The sequence below is a fragment of the Sardina pilchardus genome, chromosome 20 (genome assembly GCF_963854185.1).
Source record: "Sardina pilchardus chromosome 20, fSarPil1.1, whole genome shotgun sequence".
Classification (NCBI taxonomy): domain Eukaryota; kingdom Metazoa; phylum Chordata; class Actinopteri; order Clupeiformes; family Clupeidae; genus Sardina; species Sardina pilchardus.
The window spans coordinates 8,435,611-8,454,598 of record NC_085013.1 but is presented as its reverse complement, the minus strand read 5'-3'; the positions used below and the strand labels follow the sequence as shown (position 1 = coordinate 8,454,598).

Here is an 18,988-nt window from a genome sequence, read left to right as displayed (position 1 = left end):
CACACACACACACACACACACACACACGCGCGCGCGTGCGCGCACACACACACACACACATACAGAAACGCTAACACCAACATATATTACTCTCCTTATAAACTTGTTTCCCTGTCAGCAGGAGGGAAGACACAGGATTTGTGGAGGATTCCTCCCAGCTTTATACAATAGAAGAGCAGTCAATGGTAAGAACTGTTGGTGGACCTTGTCTTTAGCCCTGAATGTTTTATTGGATTGGCATAATTTCAGAGCAGAGTTTCCGCTATATTATCAATTTTAGCTGCTCATTAAATTGCATAAGTAATTACAAGGAAACGCATAATCAATGTTCAAGTTTTTTAATTAGACATTAAACTAAAAATCTGTCTGCATGTTTTGTGTGTGTGTGTGCGTGTGTGTGTGTGTGTGTGTGTGTGTGTGTGTGTGTGTGTGTGTGTGTGTGTGTGTGTGTGTGTGTGTGTGTGTGTGTGTGTTTGTTTATAGACTGCCTCGGCTGCAGTGGAGCCAACCTCGGGTCACACAGAGGGCACCGTGGGCGACTCCACCGTGCCCATGGTCTCGGAGATGCACGAGAGCGCCTCCATCGAGCTGGACCCGTCCGTGTCCAGCCAGGCCATCAGCAGAGAGCCTGAGAAGGCCCAGACACTGCCCGCAGAACCGCCCAGGACACAGGCCGTCATCCTGGAGGGCATCCTGACACGCAAGCACGAGCTGGAGCCGGCGGGCAAGAAGGCCTCCAACAGGTTTGTGTCTGTTGCTCAGTCACCATGCTCTGCGCATTTTTAATGGGAATCGGCTTTTGGGTTGCGGTGTTTTATGCCATAATCGAATTCATCACTGCTGAAAAAGAACAACCTCGTAAACTGAGTATGCATTATTTACCTTCATAGCCAGGACGTTTATCAAACGTGCTATGACAGAGGTGCTTCAAACATTTTGTGTCACACAGGACATGTGTTCACTTTCATTTATTCATTGTGGATTAGAAATATGTATTTATTTATTCATTCATTCATTCATTCATTCATTCATTCATTTTCTTTTGCTTTTCTATTGTCCTCTCAGGTCCTGGAACAACCTGTACTGTGTGCTGAAGCCAGGGCAGCTTTCTTTCTACAAAGATGCCAAGAGCTTTGGTCATGGTGTCACATTCCACGGTGAAGACCCCCTGCTACTCAGCAACGCTTCCTGTGAGATTGTGAGCAACTACAAGAAGAAGAAGCAGGTCTTCAAGCTACGGTAAGAAGCATTTGTCCAACAGAAAGACAACTCTTAAATACGATATCTGATTCTGGACTGTGGGTTATGGATTTTTCTGTTTGTGGACAATAACATTTCACATTTGTTCTCTTTTCTCCTGCTTCTTCCCTGATCTTCTTACTAACTTCTTCATATTTTCTACTGTATTGAAAAGGGTGGGAGATGGCAGTGAGTATCTGTTCCAGTGTAAAGATGAGGTAAGTTCAGCCAACTAATTCATTCATGACCTCTTCAATTAGACAACACATCATTCAATCAATGTCTGTTAAAACATGCAGAAGATAGCTTGCCAGCTTTGTCCTCTTATCTGACCCCTTCTCTTTTTTAAACATTATTTTATAAGAATTCTCAACATTTTAAAATGGAGTCTTGAAGGGAAATGAGAAAGCTTGTGTGAGAGCTCTTTGAACCTCCTCTTTAACCATCCCTGCTCGCTCTCTCCCCATCCCATGTAGGATGAGCTCCAGAAATGGACCCGTTCTGTGGGGGCAGCCACCCTCTCCCTGGCAGAAGAGGAGGCCCCTGGGCCCTCAGGGTCCTCCAGGGCCCGCAGCCTGCCCCCTCCCTCCTCATCCACCATCCCCGAGGCCTCCTCCGCCAAGAAGGACAAGGAGAAGAGGTTCAGTCTCTTCACCAAGAAGAAGTGAGCAAGTGAGAGGCGTGGGGGCATCGTCATAGACAGACACAGATAGAGCACCAGAGTAGAGGGTGCTGTTCTGGCCAGGGATCGGGTTCAGATGAACTACCCGTCAGTGGAATATGAGATGATTTTTTTCCTATTTGTCTAACTATATTTTATTTTTACATTATAATAATTTGTAAGGATTATCCATATTAGGTAATGTTCCTGATATTTCAGTGACAATGCAACACTGCTGCCTGTATTTAAGCCTGTGAGCACTGATCTTTTCTGTTTGTTTTGTTTCGTTTCTTCGCTTGTTTGATTGTTCTTTATTTCTTTTTTTACTTTTTTTTTCTCCTTTTGGGCACAACCCAAATTCACTTTGTTACCAAGTACAACACAAATGCACAGGAATGCTCTGCCCACTCACCTTCAACCAAAGATTATTTGTAATATTTGCTTTTTTCCCCCCTTTCTTCCTCTTCTAGGGCATGTTTTTAGTATATACTTGTAACCTTGTATTTTAAAGCCTTGTCAAAGAGTGGTGTTTCTTAATCTGCCTTATAATCCACAAAGAAATGGTTGTGAACAGTAATACTGTGCTTCTCTGCATCTGGAGGACTTGAGCTCCGATTATCATTGATTCTCTCTATTGGGCTAGGATATAGAAGGTGTAGTCTTTTCAATGCTGTTTCGCCAAACAGGTGATGTTGTTGTGAGTGGAAATCACTGTACAGTACTGTATAGTCATAAAGCACAACAGGGGACACCGATTACAAAGGCAGGTATGCAGTAGAGCCACTCAAAGCGTACAGTATGTTCATGTCTGTTTGCTCTCAAGTCCAGGCAACAGGGAACAAGGATCTTACCCGGAATTACGCAAATTATATGTTTTCCAAATGTCGAGATTTAATATGAACAATATGTTAGATATAGAAACAAGCTGAAACACAGTAATACTAAATGTGTTGTACAAAAGCTAGAATTATAACCAAATTGTTCTAAAGAACTTTGTATTAAACCTTGCATATCATGCATATACCTATGTTTTTTTTTTATCTAACCAAATGCATGACTGAGTTTATTTACTGAATACGACAATGGTGCTATGATCTGGTAATATGTCCATCTTGAAATCTCAGGCTTGTCTGTCAGCCTCTTGAAAGGACCTGATGCTGTCCTGCATAATCTGGCAGCAAATCTATGCATGGGTGTCCAACTAACTGTCTCACATCCAGTACATACCACTCAGTCTGGGAACAGGAACGCAGTCAGCTAAAAGACAGGAAGAGAGGAAAAAGCGAGAGAGAGAGAAAAGAGTTCGAAATCAGGACAAGTTAGGATGATCCCCATGGGCTAGTTTAACGGAGAGCTGCTGTTCCATACCAGCTGCACAACAGTGGCCTGAACACGGAAAGAATATAGAGTTGAAAAATGAATGTATGAGGGAGAGACAGGAAGTGATGCGAAGGCCAATCAGGATGTTGCTGCAAGGTGCCAAAGACTGATAGAAAGAGAAAGGTGTAGCTACATTTTCAACTCCCTCATGAAAAATAATGTCCTTTTGTGGACTGTTTTTTTTTTGTTGTTGTTGTTGTTGTTCTTATAGGGGACTAGCTAATCTAATCATTAATACCTTTATGAATACCAAGCTATTACAGAAATGTTTCATTAGCATTAAGATCATTTATACCCTACAGAAAAAAATCAAAGCTGTATTTTTTTCCTGGTTGAGGTCTTCTCATCCCACCCTAATAACGTCAGACAATTTCACACCAGTTATTCCAAATAGTATGTCCATACAAGTTTAGAGTTTTCTGCACCCTCACTTTTTTTTTCTGTCTTGCGTCAGTCAGGATCCATAAACTGAACAGGAGTATATGCAACCAATGTTTTGGGGAAAGTTGATCTGTGTATCTGTCTGGTTTACTGACACAGCGCAGTAAACCAGAAAAAAAGAATAAGAAGAATATCTTCAGGAACTTCCTGAAGCCCCTTCAGGATGTTAAGCAAGTTTGTTGGAGCAAAACTAGTTCACCATCTCTTTTGCCTACCTTAAGTTAACATATTGGTCTGTGTTTTTAACCATGGGGTTAATTCAGGAAGACGAAACAAGTCTTCATCCAGTCATCTCATATTTTATCAAATTAATTTACTTTTTCTCTGCAGCTTTTTTGTACATTACTCTTCAGGACAAACCATTCATTGTTTGTTTTTATTCTCACCTTATTTTCTTTCATTCTTTTCATCAGCATTTTCTACTCTGAAGCCAAGTTTTTAATATTTAAAAAAGAGATGCTAAAAGCACAGGGTTATAGTACAGGAGGAAAGCAGGTCCTGGGAATTATCAAATAAACCTTTCAATCTGGAGAAGAAACAAGCAAGCCTCTTCATTTTGTGCACGTGTGTGTGTGTGTGTGTGTGTGGAGACTTCAACTAATTTTAATTTGCTCTGCAGGTCAGTCTGGTTAGGAGTCCACTGATACCCATTTTCCATTGTTCCAAAAATGCAGGCACCAATCACAATCACTTATCCGGCATGGGGCATGCTGTATATGATGACAAAACAAAATAGAGCAGTGCATTTAACACAACCACTGATGGCAACAGGGTTAGACAGATAAGGATGTGTTGCTTCGTCTGATGAAGATCTGTCGACAAGTAAAGTATTTTTGGAGCCATTATACAATGTGCAGACCATCCCCTTCTCTCTGTGTTGCTTCTCTACTCATTTACATGTTTTTACTTTTACTTTCATCAAATAGCCATTGACAGAGAGGCTTTTAAAATATTTTTGAAAAAGAAGAGTGCCTTGAATTTCCTTTTTCTACAGATATGGATGCGTATTTTCTTTGAAATTGGCAAACTTGGTTTACAGAAAGAGAAGAGCTCTTTTCCTAAACACCACATCCACCATTTTACTGTAATACATTGATGAGTCTGACTCAGAGTGCATTGTAGGGCAATTAGCTTTAGAATTTGAATAGTAGTGTGTTCCTTGTGAAAACAAGAGATTGTGTTTTAGCACTGCTAAACACAGCTTCTCTGAACGTGTGTCATAGTTGGCTCGACACTGTTTTCTCTGTCCAAGTTCCCACACTAAAATGTTACATTGTTTATGTGTTTGATGATGGCATTTAGAAATATGCGCCATCTGTCAGTACTGAATAGTCTACTCTGATATACTGACACTAAAGATCATTCGATTTTAAGAGTTTAAGTAGGCTAGCATCAGTTAATTGCATTCATTGCTATCCAAGGGGAATAGTGCCCCTGAAAAGTCCCCCTGAAAGTCCCCCCCACCCCCAACTAAAAATAATTTAGCAGAGGTAGGGATAGAACCCCCCCCCCCCCTCTACAAATCGCACCCTAAACGTATATATTGTCCCCAGATACATTAAAAACTCCTAAGGTAGACTACTGCCTCGCAGGCAGGATATACAGGTAAACTATAGCAACCAGAAATTAAAAGTATGGCTAAAAACAAAGTAGAGGGAATATGGCAAGCATTATTGGACAGTGGAAGACATTTTTATAATATTCAGAACAGAAGCAAGGAGGTGGATGTGTTCAAGGAGGAGGAGGACATGTTTTCAAGAACGAGGTATGGACACACAAGATTGAATAATACTTTGTTATTAATGAAGCATGCTGATGGCAAATGTAAATTCTATGGTAGTCCATAGCACATGTGATTATACACTGTCCTAAATATCAGGAAGAAAGAAGAAAGACGAAAATTGCAAGAAAATGAGTAAAGGTTAAACTTGGAGGACATTTTACAAAGAAGTTCATAAATCTGTCTGTATGAGGAATACAGGACTAATTCATAGAACGTTGTTGTTATCTATTTATTTGTTGGGTTTTGTTTGTTTTGTTTTATTTGTTTGTTTCATATTTTGAAAGATTACACTCAAGTACCACACCCCAGTTATCGGCGGTAATACACCATTAGAGTGAGTTGTCAACTGTCATAAACCGAAAGAAGAAGGAGAAAAAGGCTACTGCCTCTGGGAGAAAAGTATTAAAAGGGAAAAACGCATGTAAATGTCCCTTCACCTTGTTATAATGGATGGAATCCACTATTTTGGAAATCTCCTGGCTTATTATTATTATTATTATTATTATTATTATTATTATACTGGAGAGAATCCTATCTTGAAATCTCCTGGCTTCTTGTTATTACTATAACCTTTTCTTTTTACCTTTTCAAAAATGAATGCAGCTCTAACCGCCTAATGTAGCATACAGACATGTTGATTGTTCCAGACCTGTTGTGTAGGTCTGGAATTGGACAAGAGAATTATCATTTCAGATTTTTAAGATAACTTTTTGAGAAATAGGGGATTATCTAAAACTAATTTTCCCTCCATAGACTTGAATGGAGGTTGTGATGTTATAATGGCCTAGAGCCAGCTGCACTCTTTAAGCTCCCCTAGTTCCTGGGCTAATCAGAACACTGGCACAGACCATCAACTGTGAATCCAACTGTGAATCCAACTGTCTCCGCTTCTAAGCATACAATCTGGCTCTCCCTGAACTACACATCCTGTTGAAGTGTTTCCTGTGTGTCAAAATAAAAGTCACAGCCATATCTCATGCTTTGCACATTATGTCCCAGAACGGCTTGACGCAATTGAAATTTGGTGTGAACAGTATGAACTTAATGTTGAAGTGAAAGGTGAAATGTCAAGTTAAAATCCACCTTGAGTGTGATATCTGGAGAACAACTTGACACACAAAGTTTTTGGGACGAGTGTTTGTATGAACCCAAAGGTTATGTTTCTTTTTTTTCAGGAATCTCTCGACCAACATTAAACCAGCAGTTAGGAAGGAGACTGGAGCACACTGAATACACTTGCAGTCTTTAATGGTGCAAACAAAAGAACTGACGTTTCGACACTACTGTGTCTTCTTAGACACAGTAGTGTCGAAACGTCAGTTCTTTTGTTTGCACCATTAAAGACTGCAAGTGTATTCAGTGTGCTCCAGTCTCCTTCCTAATTGATTCTCCTAAGTCCTACTGAGAAGCACCTGAAACAGCAGAAGATTTTGGATTTTGGATGCGCAGAGTTCTTTATTTATATTAAACCAGCAGTTTTCTTTCCACTATTGTAATTCCTGTGGAATTGCATTTGTAGTTGGTAATTTGCTAGTTCATTCTTTTCCAGTCCATCAGATGGCGCTAAAGTACCAGAAAGAGGTTGCCATTCTGCAGCAACGCCTCAACGAAGAAGAGGAAGTTGAGGCTTGTTGTCTGAAGGAATTTTAGAAACTATTTCAGATCACGCAGATAGTTGACGGAGTAACTCAGAAGGAACTTTAACTTGGAGTCATTGCTGTAAGTAGTGTCCTGACAACTACCTTCCGTCTACCTGACCAAGAATCCCACAAATAGAAAAGGATTGGCCTTTGTATTGAAAGGAAGAAACTAACTTTGGAAGGTGTTAGCTAGCTTTCAGGCTAGCATGCACTGAGAGGTAGTTTGTCAGCGCAAAACAAACAGTGTAGCCGATGCTAGCAAGCTAGCTGGCAAGTACAGGCAAGTAAAATATCTGGACAACTTTCGGAGAAGATGAGTAAACCGTAAGTCAGGATCATTTTCTGTCAATAGGGAGCTGTACTAAATCTACTGGTTGGTGTATGGGGTGCGTTATTAACTTAATCAAGGTAATCAACTTCACTCTTCACCTTAATGTGAACGCCAACGTGATTCAACCTTCTGATTGGGGAAATTCTAGCTAATTTAACACCTTTAAACACCCTAATGTTAATGTTGCCGTTATTAATTTAATGTGAACTTATACGAGGTGTGGTGCAGGTTTGGTCTTCAACTGGTGATGGCTTTTTCTCAGCTCTTGAGACACGAAGGACAGCTATTGTGTCAGTTAGCGTTTAACTATTGATAAATGAAAAAAGTTATATAGTCAGCTCGAATTGGTTAAACAAGTAACATTAAGTTGTACAGCTTTGAGTAGGTAACTTTAGTTTGTCGTTAATAATCTATGTGGGGCAGCCAGAGCACGTTAGCAGAGCAAGTTACAATGAATTGGTAACGAATGCGTCGTGACTTGTCATGTGCTTAGTCTCTGAAGTCAGCATTTATGACCGAAATTGACATCTTTTGAAATTGCTCGAAAACTGTGTGCCATATATTTATTACCTTGGTACCTTGGTGCAGTAGTAGGGGTAATGTTTGAAGTTGGCTTGCCTTTTATGTGCTCTGTTCATGTGATGTCAGTTGACGCCTGTGAACGTTTTATTGCAGAACTAACCATGTGACGTATAACAGTTAGCATAAAAAGAACTGTTTAATTAGCCCATGCAAGCAGAGTTGTACAAAATGTAGACTGCCAGACTACTTTTATTTTTAATAACACCATTCCGTGATGGAACATCAACGGAATGCCACAGGATAGAGGTTACACTGCATGGTATGATCGAAATGACAAGAGATTGGTCGGCTGGTGAGGAAACAGAAGAGGGAGTCTGGGTAGAGAACAGGTATCAGGTGACGTCAGGGCGTTGTTATTCTTCACCCAGGAGAACAGGTTTGGGTGGAAAAGCTGGAAGCGTATGTTTCAGTATCTGAGGCTATTTGGGTGCTTTGCGATGAGAATAGGGACAGCCATGACGAGTGCTCATTGTTGAGAGCTCAGTTAGCCACGACCGTTAACATTATTTGTTTGATGTTGATTGTGCGTCAAGTGCGAAGTCAGGGAGAGGGGAAGGAGTGCATTTAGAGTACAGTAGGTCAAGAGCATTACAAAAACAGGAAAGACCAAGCGAAGCTGTCGAGAACAGATGGAGTGCATGAACGTAGATAGAGCCGGACGAATAGCCGGATAATAATAATAATAAAAAAGGCAAACATCTACTAAACGTATAAAAACAATTAAAAAGATGTCAGTAGAGATGTCATTATTTTTGTTAGCCGTTATGACTTCACATTTCAAGTGACTGGCAATGACCATTATTCATCAACATTTTCAAGAAAGACTGTGTTCATGGCATAGTTATTAGAGGGCTGACATGACAATTACATGACACCTCTATATCATTAGTCACCAGCTCTCATGACATGATATGACAAGGTTATGGTTCAGGGGAAATGTTTCCAGAATCTGTTGCTGTAGGCGCAGACAGCGTAGAGAAATAGCTTGTGGCGAGTGCAGAATCAGATGCCACGCTTCAAGTCTCCTCTCTCTTTCTCACTTTTGCCGTTTACACTTTCACACACCCCGGCCCTCTTCTCACTTGCTGCCCTCTCTCTTAGCATTGCCGAGATATGATAGTTACTTCCTTATCTTTTTTCATTGTGAGTGTGTTTGTGTGTGCGTGTGCATGCACGCTCGTGCATATGTGTGAGTGTGTTCTTGTCCCTGTGGTGATAGCAGAAGTGTGTGTGTGTGTGTGTGTGTGTGTGTGTGTGTGTGTGTGTGTGTGTGTGTGTGTGTGTGTGTGTGTGTGTGTGTGTGTGTGTGTGTGTGTGTGTGTGTGTGTGTGTGTGTGTGTGTGTGTGTGTGTGTGTGTGTGTGAGCGAGCGAGCATTACAGTGAGTGTGTGTGAGAGAGCATTACAGTGTGTGTGTGTGTGTGTGTGTGTGCATTACACTGTGTGTGTGTGTGTGTGTGTGTGTGTGTGTGTGAGAGAGAGAGAGCATTACACTGTGTGTGTGTGTGTGTGTGTGTGTGTGTGTAAGAGTAAGAGAGAGTGCGCGCGTGTTTCCTCTTCCTCAGTCCGGTCACATTCCTGGCCTGTGAGTGTGCCACTGCCCCATCCTGTGGGTAGACCCACATCTTCACTTCCTCATGTTTGGGCTCCTTAAAACTCTTTCCTCATCTCACACGAGGGGTTTAATCTGCTCTGCTGTTTTTTATTTTTTAATCTACAGTATGATCTTTGTTATGGTTTGGATGGTCTGCAGAGGCTGTGGAACATGCCAGAGCCTATTTGGTGAGGAGTACAAACTGCATAGCAACCTAGACCAAAGGAAGTCAAGAGGGTTCTTTAGATAAAGGACCTTGTGACACAACACTGTCAAAATGGCCGAATGCTGACAGCATGCTCTGCTTTGGGTGTAATATGAATGTGGAAATCAAACCACTCAGTTCACTGTGCACTTTTCACAAGAGGCAGTTCGGTGAAGTCAGATGACTGTGTGTGAGATGTGCTACACCTTCTGTGGCTGTGCTTTAGGTCAAACTGTGAAGTGAAGAGGACAGCAATGAGCCCCTACTACACCCTGGTGTTGTGTCTTCTCTCAATACAGGGGGCATGTAGTTCAGTTCAGTGAGAAACTTGCAGACGCTGGAAAAGCACAGGGAGAAAGCTTGTGTGGATTGATATGTTGCAGTTGTATACAATTGTATTGTTCTGCAACTAAAGATGGCAGTGTTTTTCTTTAGTTCTGTAGGGGTTTGCACAGCTTGTGGTGATGTTAAGTGTTTATGACTTCCTGTTGGTCTTACCAGGGAGTGTTATGATGCACGTTAGTTTATACCCAAAATCCAAGTTGTATTATAAATAAGGATTGTCTTGTCCTCAAAGACCTCCTTTGACTAGTGGACAAAAATGAGTTTAGCTGTTTCTGTGTTGTGTTTTGACTGTTTTGTTAACAAGTTTAACACGGTTTATTAGTTGAGCTTGTCTACGTATTCAGGTTGTCTGTGAGCTGTGTCAGTAAATGTCACCTCAACAGTACTAGCAGAAAGAGAAGTGGGTTGTTTGTAGGTCAATTTACTCCGGCCACTGAAATTAGGCTAGGACTTAGGAGAGAGAGCAATCAATCAAGCGCCTCTTGACTTGTTGAGAAATTGTTTGATAGCCAAGGTTGTTTTGCAGTTTGGCTCCATCCTGTTAAACTAAGCTTTTCTTACCCTAATGTATGATCAGTAAATCATCTGGGATGGGGACTTTTTCCCGGTGTTTCTATGACCTCTCAACTTTGACCTCCCAACTCTGACCCGCCTCAGGCACCAAAGTGTAGAGCTAACTGTCCCGGGAGGATCCGCCAAAGTCGACAGCACCAAGATGGACGACATGACTGTGGAGCAGATGGCCGAGCGGGCCAACCAAGTGACAGATGAGGTAGGTTGACTGCCCGTCTCCATGGAGACAAAGTAGGGCATGTGATGGAGCTTGGGGAGATTGCAGAATTGTTTACAGAGACCAGTATTGGTCGGGAGTTGTTTACATTTCTGGAGGCTCCTGGCCTCTGCACAGTTCTCATGCTTCCCCCCCCCCACTTCACTCTGAAGTTTTACCAGATTACATTTGTGAAATCTCACGTAATGCTCTGTTTCTCGCAGTTCATTTGTCCTTAAATCTAGTGTCCTTTTCGTTATTCCCATTACTATTGTTATTCATGTTCAGGAACTGATTTATAAGCTTTTTTTATTCTGAAAAGCTTTGCCAATTGTCGTCTCCTTTTCGGCTTCATTTACTTTTGATAGTGCTAATGCTTAAACCTAGCATCTTATGAGTAATCACTAGGCTAGGCCTACCTCTTTTTTTACCTAATGAAGAAGAACTTTCAAGTTAACATGTAATGAAGTAGGTTACATTTGTCAGTGAATGGACACTGTCCTATCATGAGTCATGACTGATGAACACTTAGCCCTGGCTCTCAGCCACTGCTCCTATTGTCTGCCTCTACTTCCTTTCAAGTCAAGTGAATTAAATCATCTTTTCTGGTCTTCACTGTTAACTCTCTCTCTTTGCTTTCTAACAATAACATCTGCTCTTTCCTTTTTCTGCTCTTTTTTTACCTTTCTCTCCCTCCCTCTCTCTCTTCTGCTTCTTAATGGACTGTAGAAGAGCATGATGGGAAACATGTGTGTGGTGTTCTACATAACACTGCTTCAATACACGGGTAAACACTGATACAAACACACACACACACACACACACACACACACACTATGAGGAGTTCCCGGATGCCACTAAGTAAACACATCCATAAATGCTCATACACAAACACACACACACACACACCCTTGCACACATCTGTGTGTGTGTGTTTGTTTTTAATTACCTTACATCACCCAGAGCTGCATTTAAGTATGATGCATCACACAATGCATGCAGAAAAATACCACCTCTTAAACTTGCTGTGACTCAAGTATCATTGTGATGTCCACTGCAAACTCTCCACAGCAGGCAGTGTTCATTTTACAGCACTTGTGTCTGGCTTGATAGTTTCCCTTTCCCTTGGTGCCTCTCTGTGCCACTACGCATGCATGCATGCATGTGTCTGTATGTGCTTAGGCTGTGGTTAAACCAAAGGGCATATAGCCATTTGCTTCCCTGTTTCCACTTCAGGACACAAAGGCTCGTTTGACTTGTGATTGACACGGCCTCCCCTTCCCCAACCCCCCTTTTGTCTTGCAGTCGCTGGAGAGCACCAGGCGCATGCTGCAGATGGCAGAGGAGGTAAGGCCCCTAGACGTGTCGTCATGGTGACTGGAGCATTTCCTCCTCGGCACTGTTAAGCCACAGTTCGCCAAAACATGAGCCGGACTCATTCACAGCTGATGGCTGTGACTGGGCATCAGAGACCGCATTTACAAATGTCACTGTTACCACTATCACTTGTGTCAAAATAAATCTCTCAGGGCTTTTTGATGGCTGTACATTCAGTCTTTTAGACTACCCGTGTAAAAACGGTGAAGGGCACTCCACTGACTATTACGCAAGCTTGGACTTTGCCACGTGTCTGTGTAGTGTCTTTAAACAAATGGCCCTCATGCTGAAACTCAGCTGAGAGGGATTGCGTTGCCAAAAAAGATAGGAAGTGGCAAAGCCTGTTTTAGCTGGTCAGATGTTAAAGGTGAATGATGTACATTTAGAGTAAAGAATGTACAGACCTACCATAATGTTCTAATTCTAAAGGAATAGTATGCGTATTCAAAGATTCTGCACAATCTATGATCGATCTTCATCTTCCTTTCATTGGTTTTATGGTTGTGGTTATGTTATCTATAGGAAAAGGACATTGTCTGACATCAAATGAACAATATTCAGTAGTCTCATTTCTTTCTGCCTTGAAAATGATTTCATTTTCAGACAGAATCATGTGTATTTTTAACAACTGTATTTATTCTAGTGGTTTTAGACGTTTTTTAGATACAATAAATCTGTTTGTGTCTGGATTTTGTTGTGATGTTTTATGGCCGATGTCTAACCCACTGCTGCTTTTCTGTTGTTAATCTCCCCTTATTGCCACCTGTTTTCAGAGCAGAGAAACGGGGGCCAAGACCATGGAGATGCTGGACCAGCAAGGGGGTGAGTGAGTGAGCGAGCACACCAACAGCATCCCTATCAACAACATGACCAGTTTTGCATACACTATATATATACTCTTAGATTTGCATTCAGTAATGAGTGAGCTACCAGGATCCCCCTGAGCAGGATGTGTGAGGCAAGCCCTCAGCGTTGTGCTCAAATGCCGAACATGCTGCATTATTTACGGGCATCATTAACAAAAGCATGTTTTATGGAACCCAGTCTAGTTTGTCTGAGCCAGGCCTTTGTCAGTGTCATACCGTGAGTTTCATCTATCACCAAGGCAAAATGGCATACCTTACAACTTTACGGCTAAAGTTATTTGTATCCTGGCCAAAAATGTACGCCACCATATTCATCAATTTGTACAGTTTACAATTTGTGTAAACTTTTCCACGGACAAAATAGACAGACAAACAGACTGAACGGAAACCAAGGCCTCCTTTTCCTAGTTTCAATTGATTTACCCAAGGGTGTGTGCTGGAACCCTTTCAGCCCCCTCCCACTCCATGTAAGATTGCTTGAGAACAATGTAGCCTGTGGTAGTGTGGGTTGTGGAAACACATCCTGCCCACTTTCCGGCGACATAACCCGGAGCAATAAATGAATAGGATGACCTCACTCTTTATGTGACGTCCAGTCACACATAGTTGTTGATAAAAGTCCCTCCTGTTCTCCGGCTTTAGGCCTTTTGTTGCTGTAGCAGTTGGCAAAGCACTGTGCTGTGCCCATGAAGTAATCAGTTTTTGAACCTCATACACAGTGATGCTAGCTAGATTGGCTTCTCAACTGCCTTCCCTATGAGTCGGTAAGACTTTAACATTGCAACTCAGTGTATTTTTTAGAAACAAGCAGTTGTCTTAAAAACATTTGTAGTATGATCTGTATGTGTGTGTAAGAGCACAGTACTTACATACTGTGTATAGGAAGCACTACAGAATTCTGAGGAACATCACAAAATATAACTAGAAAAGCACAGACCTCCGCCTGTATTGTTCTTCCTAGGTTGTCATACATTTGAACCTAAACTATTCATATCGCCACCACCTGGCCATACCATGCCATTACACCCCTAAGCGAAACACATAAACGGCTCTGGAATCCCGACGGAATTACGGATCACTCCCAAAATTTAATAGTTTCTTCCTTGGGTCATGTCTGACAATCGCTGAAAATTTCATCGAAATCCATCCATTACTTTTTGAGTTATCTTGCTAACAAACAAACAGACAGACAAACAAACAGACAAACATATGCCGGTCCCCGATGAAAACATAACCTCCTTGGCGGAGGTAACAAAGCAGAAACAGACTTGGACAAAAAAAGACAGAATTGAGTAATAAGCCTCTTCCTCCCTGCCTCCCTCTTTTTTCAGAACAATTGAGAAAGGTGGACGAGGGCATGGACAAGATAAACGAGGACATGCGGCAGGCCGAGAAGAACCTGACTGACCTCTCCAAGTGCTGTGGCCTGTGTGTGTGTCCATGTGACCGGTAAGAGACCCCCCCCCCCCCCCCCCCCCCCCCCCAAACCCCTGCAGACAAAGACACATTTAAATGAGCTAATGCCATTAGAACCCTGCCAGCCCAGCTGAAGACAAACAAGCTTTGGGAGTGAAAGCTCCTGGGTACCTACAGAAGCTGCGTGCACTGAAAGCTAAATCACTAATAGTCTGGGTCAGAGTGGCGATACTCCCATAGACCTCCATAGGAAAAGATGGCAGCACTTTTCCCAGGCTACTTCCACGTTATGGGAGTTTTGGAACTATTAACAGCCAATATCTTTGTCAGTAGTCAATGGGTTAATTGATTACACCCTCAAGCATCCAGAAGTACATCCCGCCCTCCTGCGAGTCAGCCATTCAGCGCAGGTTTTTTTGGAACTTTTGATCACGTGGCGGCGACATCAGAGTGTCGCAACTCTCTCTTTCTATGGCTCTGGTCTGGGTGATATGTGCCAAGTTTCAGGTGAAATGTTTCTGAAATTAGCTTTTTCATTAGACCATGAAACTTGGTACACTTTTGCAGTTTGTCAATTTCTGTCTCTCCCTGTTTTTTTTTTTGTCTTTTTGAGACTGAAACTGAGACACTCCTTTTTTGTCTATTAGGAAATTAGCTTCTTATCACTTTCTTACCCTTCTTATCAATTTATGATCAATACTAAACAGCATTGAGAAACAATGTTGTACCCTCTTTCGCAATTTTATCTCTTAGTGTTCATGACCTCTGAGAGAGTACAGTGTGAGCTTTTCTTCTCTTCTCTTCTCTTTTCTTCTCTCTCTATCTCTCTCTCTTTTCTCTCTCCCTCCCTCTCTCTCTCTCTACACACACATAGGGTAAAGTCTATTGAGCATGACGGGCGGTACAAGCGCACCTGGGGCACGGGCGAGCCCACCAGCGGAGAGGGTGGCCAGGGTGGCGTGGTGTCCAACCAGCCGACCAGCCTACGCAACGGGGTGCCACAGGTGGCCGTGGCCTCGGGAGGCTACATCACCAGGTAGGTGCAGCTGGACTTGTAGGCGGTCACTTCCGCTGTCCATCTCTTATTGATTAAACTATTGATTTGTTAAAATATTTTGTGGTGATCCGTTTTACTTAGCTAAATGGGCAATGGGCAAACCATCCTCTGCTATGATTTTCTTGAATTTCCCCTTGGGGATCAATAAAGTATCTATCTATATATCTCTATCTATGTGCACAATAATTATAGTTTGATGTGATGAAACGCATATAGCAGAAGAAAACCTAGAACAACAGTGTTAGAAATGTTTGTATTGCATAACTGAACATTTTCTGGTGAAACTTTAATCATGAGTTGTACAGACTGAGGCAGGTCATTATTCTGTTGCTCATCCATCTGTTCCCTCATCCACCTAAAAAGAAAAGAGAATAATGCCCTGTTTTTTACGGTTGTCAGGGTAACGAACGATGCTCGGGAGGATGAGATGGAGGAGAATCTGGATGCGGTGGGAAGCATTATCGGGAATCTGAAGAACATGGCCATGGATATGGGCAATGAGATCGATAAGCAGAACAAAACCATCGACCGCATCACCGACAAGGTCAGCACAATCTCAGCCTCTCTCTCTCTGGTTCCCAGCTCTTTCAGTCTCTGTAGGGTTTTAAAGATTCATAATTTCATCCATATATTATTGACAGTTTGTGCAGCAACGCCTTAAACGCACTTACCTATACCAACAGCATTCATTTTTGTCAATCTCAAGGAAAGTGATCAACACATTTTGCTTACCTCATTGTGTATTGCATAGTAGTTCACGTGTTGATCACCTTGACTATTTTTGCTTCTGTTTTAGTCGCAGTTACCTCCATCCATTGTCTCTCGAGAGTTGCATGACTAAGTGTGTGTTACTATAAGGTTATCAGTCACGCTAACAATGTTGTCCTGTATCTCCCCTCCCTCAGGCCGATATGAACAAGGCTCGCATCGATGAGGCCAATCAGAGAGCCAACAAGCTCCTGTAGAGGACCTTCTCCCCCCCCCCAGCCCACCGACCTCACCCAGCCTGCCCCAAAGGAACTGCACTAACTTCTAGGCCCCCCACAGAGCCAGCCTCCTCTAGGCTCCATCAAACACCCTGCCCGTCTGGATCTCCCACATCCAGCCTAGCTCGGTGGGATCGCCCAGGTTACCTTGCCCCATCCCATAATCATGTCCAGTCAGAGCTCTCCTCTGTGAGTTTCTCTAAACTGCCCCCAGCAGGCCTCCGAGAGAGGGTTTGTTACCCCACTGTTCTGCCCCTTCCCCTCTCTGGTGGTGTCTGCCGGTCCTAGAAAAGCCACCGCAGCTACCCCTCCCCTCCCCACCCCACCCCCCTAGTCAGGGCCCAGTCTCAGGTGGGCTCCCGTGAGCCCAGTCTCTCTTAACGCCCTTCAGCTGCTGTCCTGTGCCTCGTGAAGGCAGCTCCCCTGTCCTCCTCTCTTCCTCCTCTCCTCCTCTCCTCTCCTGTTCTCTGCCTTATGAACGCCAGGCCACTGAGACCATTCAGCTGCACAAGGATTGAGAAGACGAGAAGGCGAACTGAGGTCTCCTCTTCATCGTTGGCTTTCCCTTCATGTGCGTCTCCACCAACCCATCAGATGTTTGTTATTTTATTTTGTTTTGTTTGTTTGTTTTTTTTCTTCCTCTGAAATTCTCAAAAACATTTTCTCCCCACTTTTTGAACCATTTTCCCCTTTGATGTTCTGCCCTACGTGCCTTGCTTTATTCTCCTGTATCCCCAAAAGTCAAAGGTTTTCAGAAGAGAAAAAGGGCGTAGATTTCTTGGAAGTGTAACTTAAAAGAAAGCGGGCACACTTTAAAAATATCTGCCTTGCACAATTAGGAACTTTATTCAGTGCCATCTGTGCCTATTTTCTCAGTTTTAATGTATGTACATACAGTATGTTACACACAGACACACACATATTCATACACACACACACACACACACACACACAAACTCGTCGCCTCTTGTACAATCAAGTCCTCCCCTCCATTCTCTGATATGCGAGACAGACATGCTGGAATTGTACAGGACGCAGTCAACTCACTCTCTACTTAAGCTTTCTACATTTCCACTGCTCAGTGGTGTGACCTTGTCATGTGACCTTGTCATGTGACCTTGTCATGTTTAGCTGGAGGTGAAAGCCAGTCTGTAGTGTCTGTCCTTGGCCCTTTAGACCTGTTCTAGTACATATGTATGTTATGGACTCTGTTTCCATCTTGAGACAGACATTTGTCTTGGCCAAAGACCTGATGAGAAAGTTGTCCCTTTTTTTCCCTCAAATGATGTGTGTGCATGTTTGGTCTTTTTTTGTGAATCATGGTATGGCCTCATTATATATCATGATTGTCTTGTAATTACATTTTGTTTTGTTTTCATTTTGTATCATTTTGAGATTGCGTGTGCCTATTTAATAATTGTTATGGAGGAGTGATGACTTTAAAGTGAGATTTTTTTTAATCCTTAGCACACATGTTAGTTCAGTTAGAGGAGTACTCAGTGGACATAGTAGAAAGCCTTATCGTATGGGAGCGAAAAAGATTGTACAGTTTATCAGTGTGTGTACTATGAATTGAGCTAAACTTTAATTAAGTCTCCATCTTCAAAAATCAAACTGGTGAACTGAGCATTTTAAGTATATAATAACTCTTAATAAAATCAAAAGATTCTGTTTCAGCCATGTGTTTTTTATTGTTATTATTTTAGTAATCACATTGATACATTGACATTGTTTCCTTCCTGGCCTTACTAAAATCTCTCACAATGTTTTGCCATGATAATGTAACGCTGTATGATCAGCATTATGCCATCTCATAACAGGAATGTACTCACACAAGCAGATGTTGTTCAAATGTACTAAACTGTAATGTGGAGATCAATCACAATTTCATAGTCAGTACCTTTTTTCCTTTAAAGGTCACGGCTGCACAGAATGGATGATAAGTACCTGTGACCAGCAGAGGGCGATGTACTCCAGTGTTGAAGGACTGGCGCTCCAATTAGCAGCTTTGGAAAAGGGAGCCCAATATGAAAGATACTAGTTCTCAGACAGTGACAAACGGGTCAGTTTACTTACAACCAATTTTACAGTAAAGACACAGCACAGCTTTTCCAAATTCTTGGAAAATGTCCTAAATCAGATTTCTTTTCATAAACATTTTTATTCTGCTTTTTTTTCTCTTGTTACATTGATATCTTACACATTATAAGCACAGATTTTTTTTAATGTTTATTTTTTACATATTTAAAATATATATATATATATATATTTCAATATGTGCAAGAACTATACAGTTGCTTTCAATACTGCTGGAGAA

General features: G+C 42.1%; 2 protein-coding genes across 6 annotated transcripts in view; both read left to right on the top strand.

Annotated features, from left to right (window-relative positions):
• The window catches only part of sptb (spectrin, beta, erythrocytic), a 40,523-nt gene extending 36,261 nt beyond the window's left edge, over positions 1-4,262 (top strand). For 3 of the 4 annotated variants that reach the window (XM_062522309.1, XM_062522311.1, XM_062522313.1), the window contains 5 exons: positions 119-185; positions 484-743; positions 1,066-1,239; positions 1,415-1,457; positions 1,716-4,262. In XM_062522309.1, the coding sequence (XP_062378293.1) occupies positions 119-185; positions 484-743; positions 1,066-1,239; positions 1,415-1,457; positions 1,716-1,907 (736 nt within the window). In that variant the 3' untranslated portion in view covers positions 1,908-4,262. The remainder of the gene's footprint in view (positions 1-118; positions 186-483; positions 744-1,065; positions 1,240-1,414; positions 1,458-1,715) is intronic. The other variant, XM_062522312.1, reaches the window with a different exon arrangement.
• Positions 4,263-7,100: 2,838 nt separating this feature from the next.
• Positions 7,101-18,347, top strand: LOC134068164 (synaptosomal-associated protein 23-like). Of its 2 annotated transcripts, none has more exons than XM_062523718.1 (8): positions 7,101-7,223; positions 10,858-10,972; positions 12,275-12,316; positions 13,120-13,168; positions 14,544-14,661; positions 15,503-15,664; positions 16,085-16,229; positions 16,591-18,347. In XM_062523718.1, the coding sequence occupies exons 2-8, from the start codon at positions 10,916-10,918 to the stop codon at positions 16,648-16,650; spliced, it is 633 nt and encodes a 210-aa protein (XP_062379702.1). In that variant the 5' UTR covers positions 7,101-7,223; positions 10,858-10,915; the 3' UTR covers positions 16,651-18,347. The 2 variants fall into 2 exon arrangements, with proteins under 2 accessions (XP_062379702.1, XP_062379701.1); XM_062523717.1 differs by having other exon boundaries at positions 7,146-7,468.
• Positions 18,348-18,988: the final 641 nt, after the last annotated feature.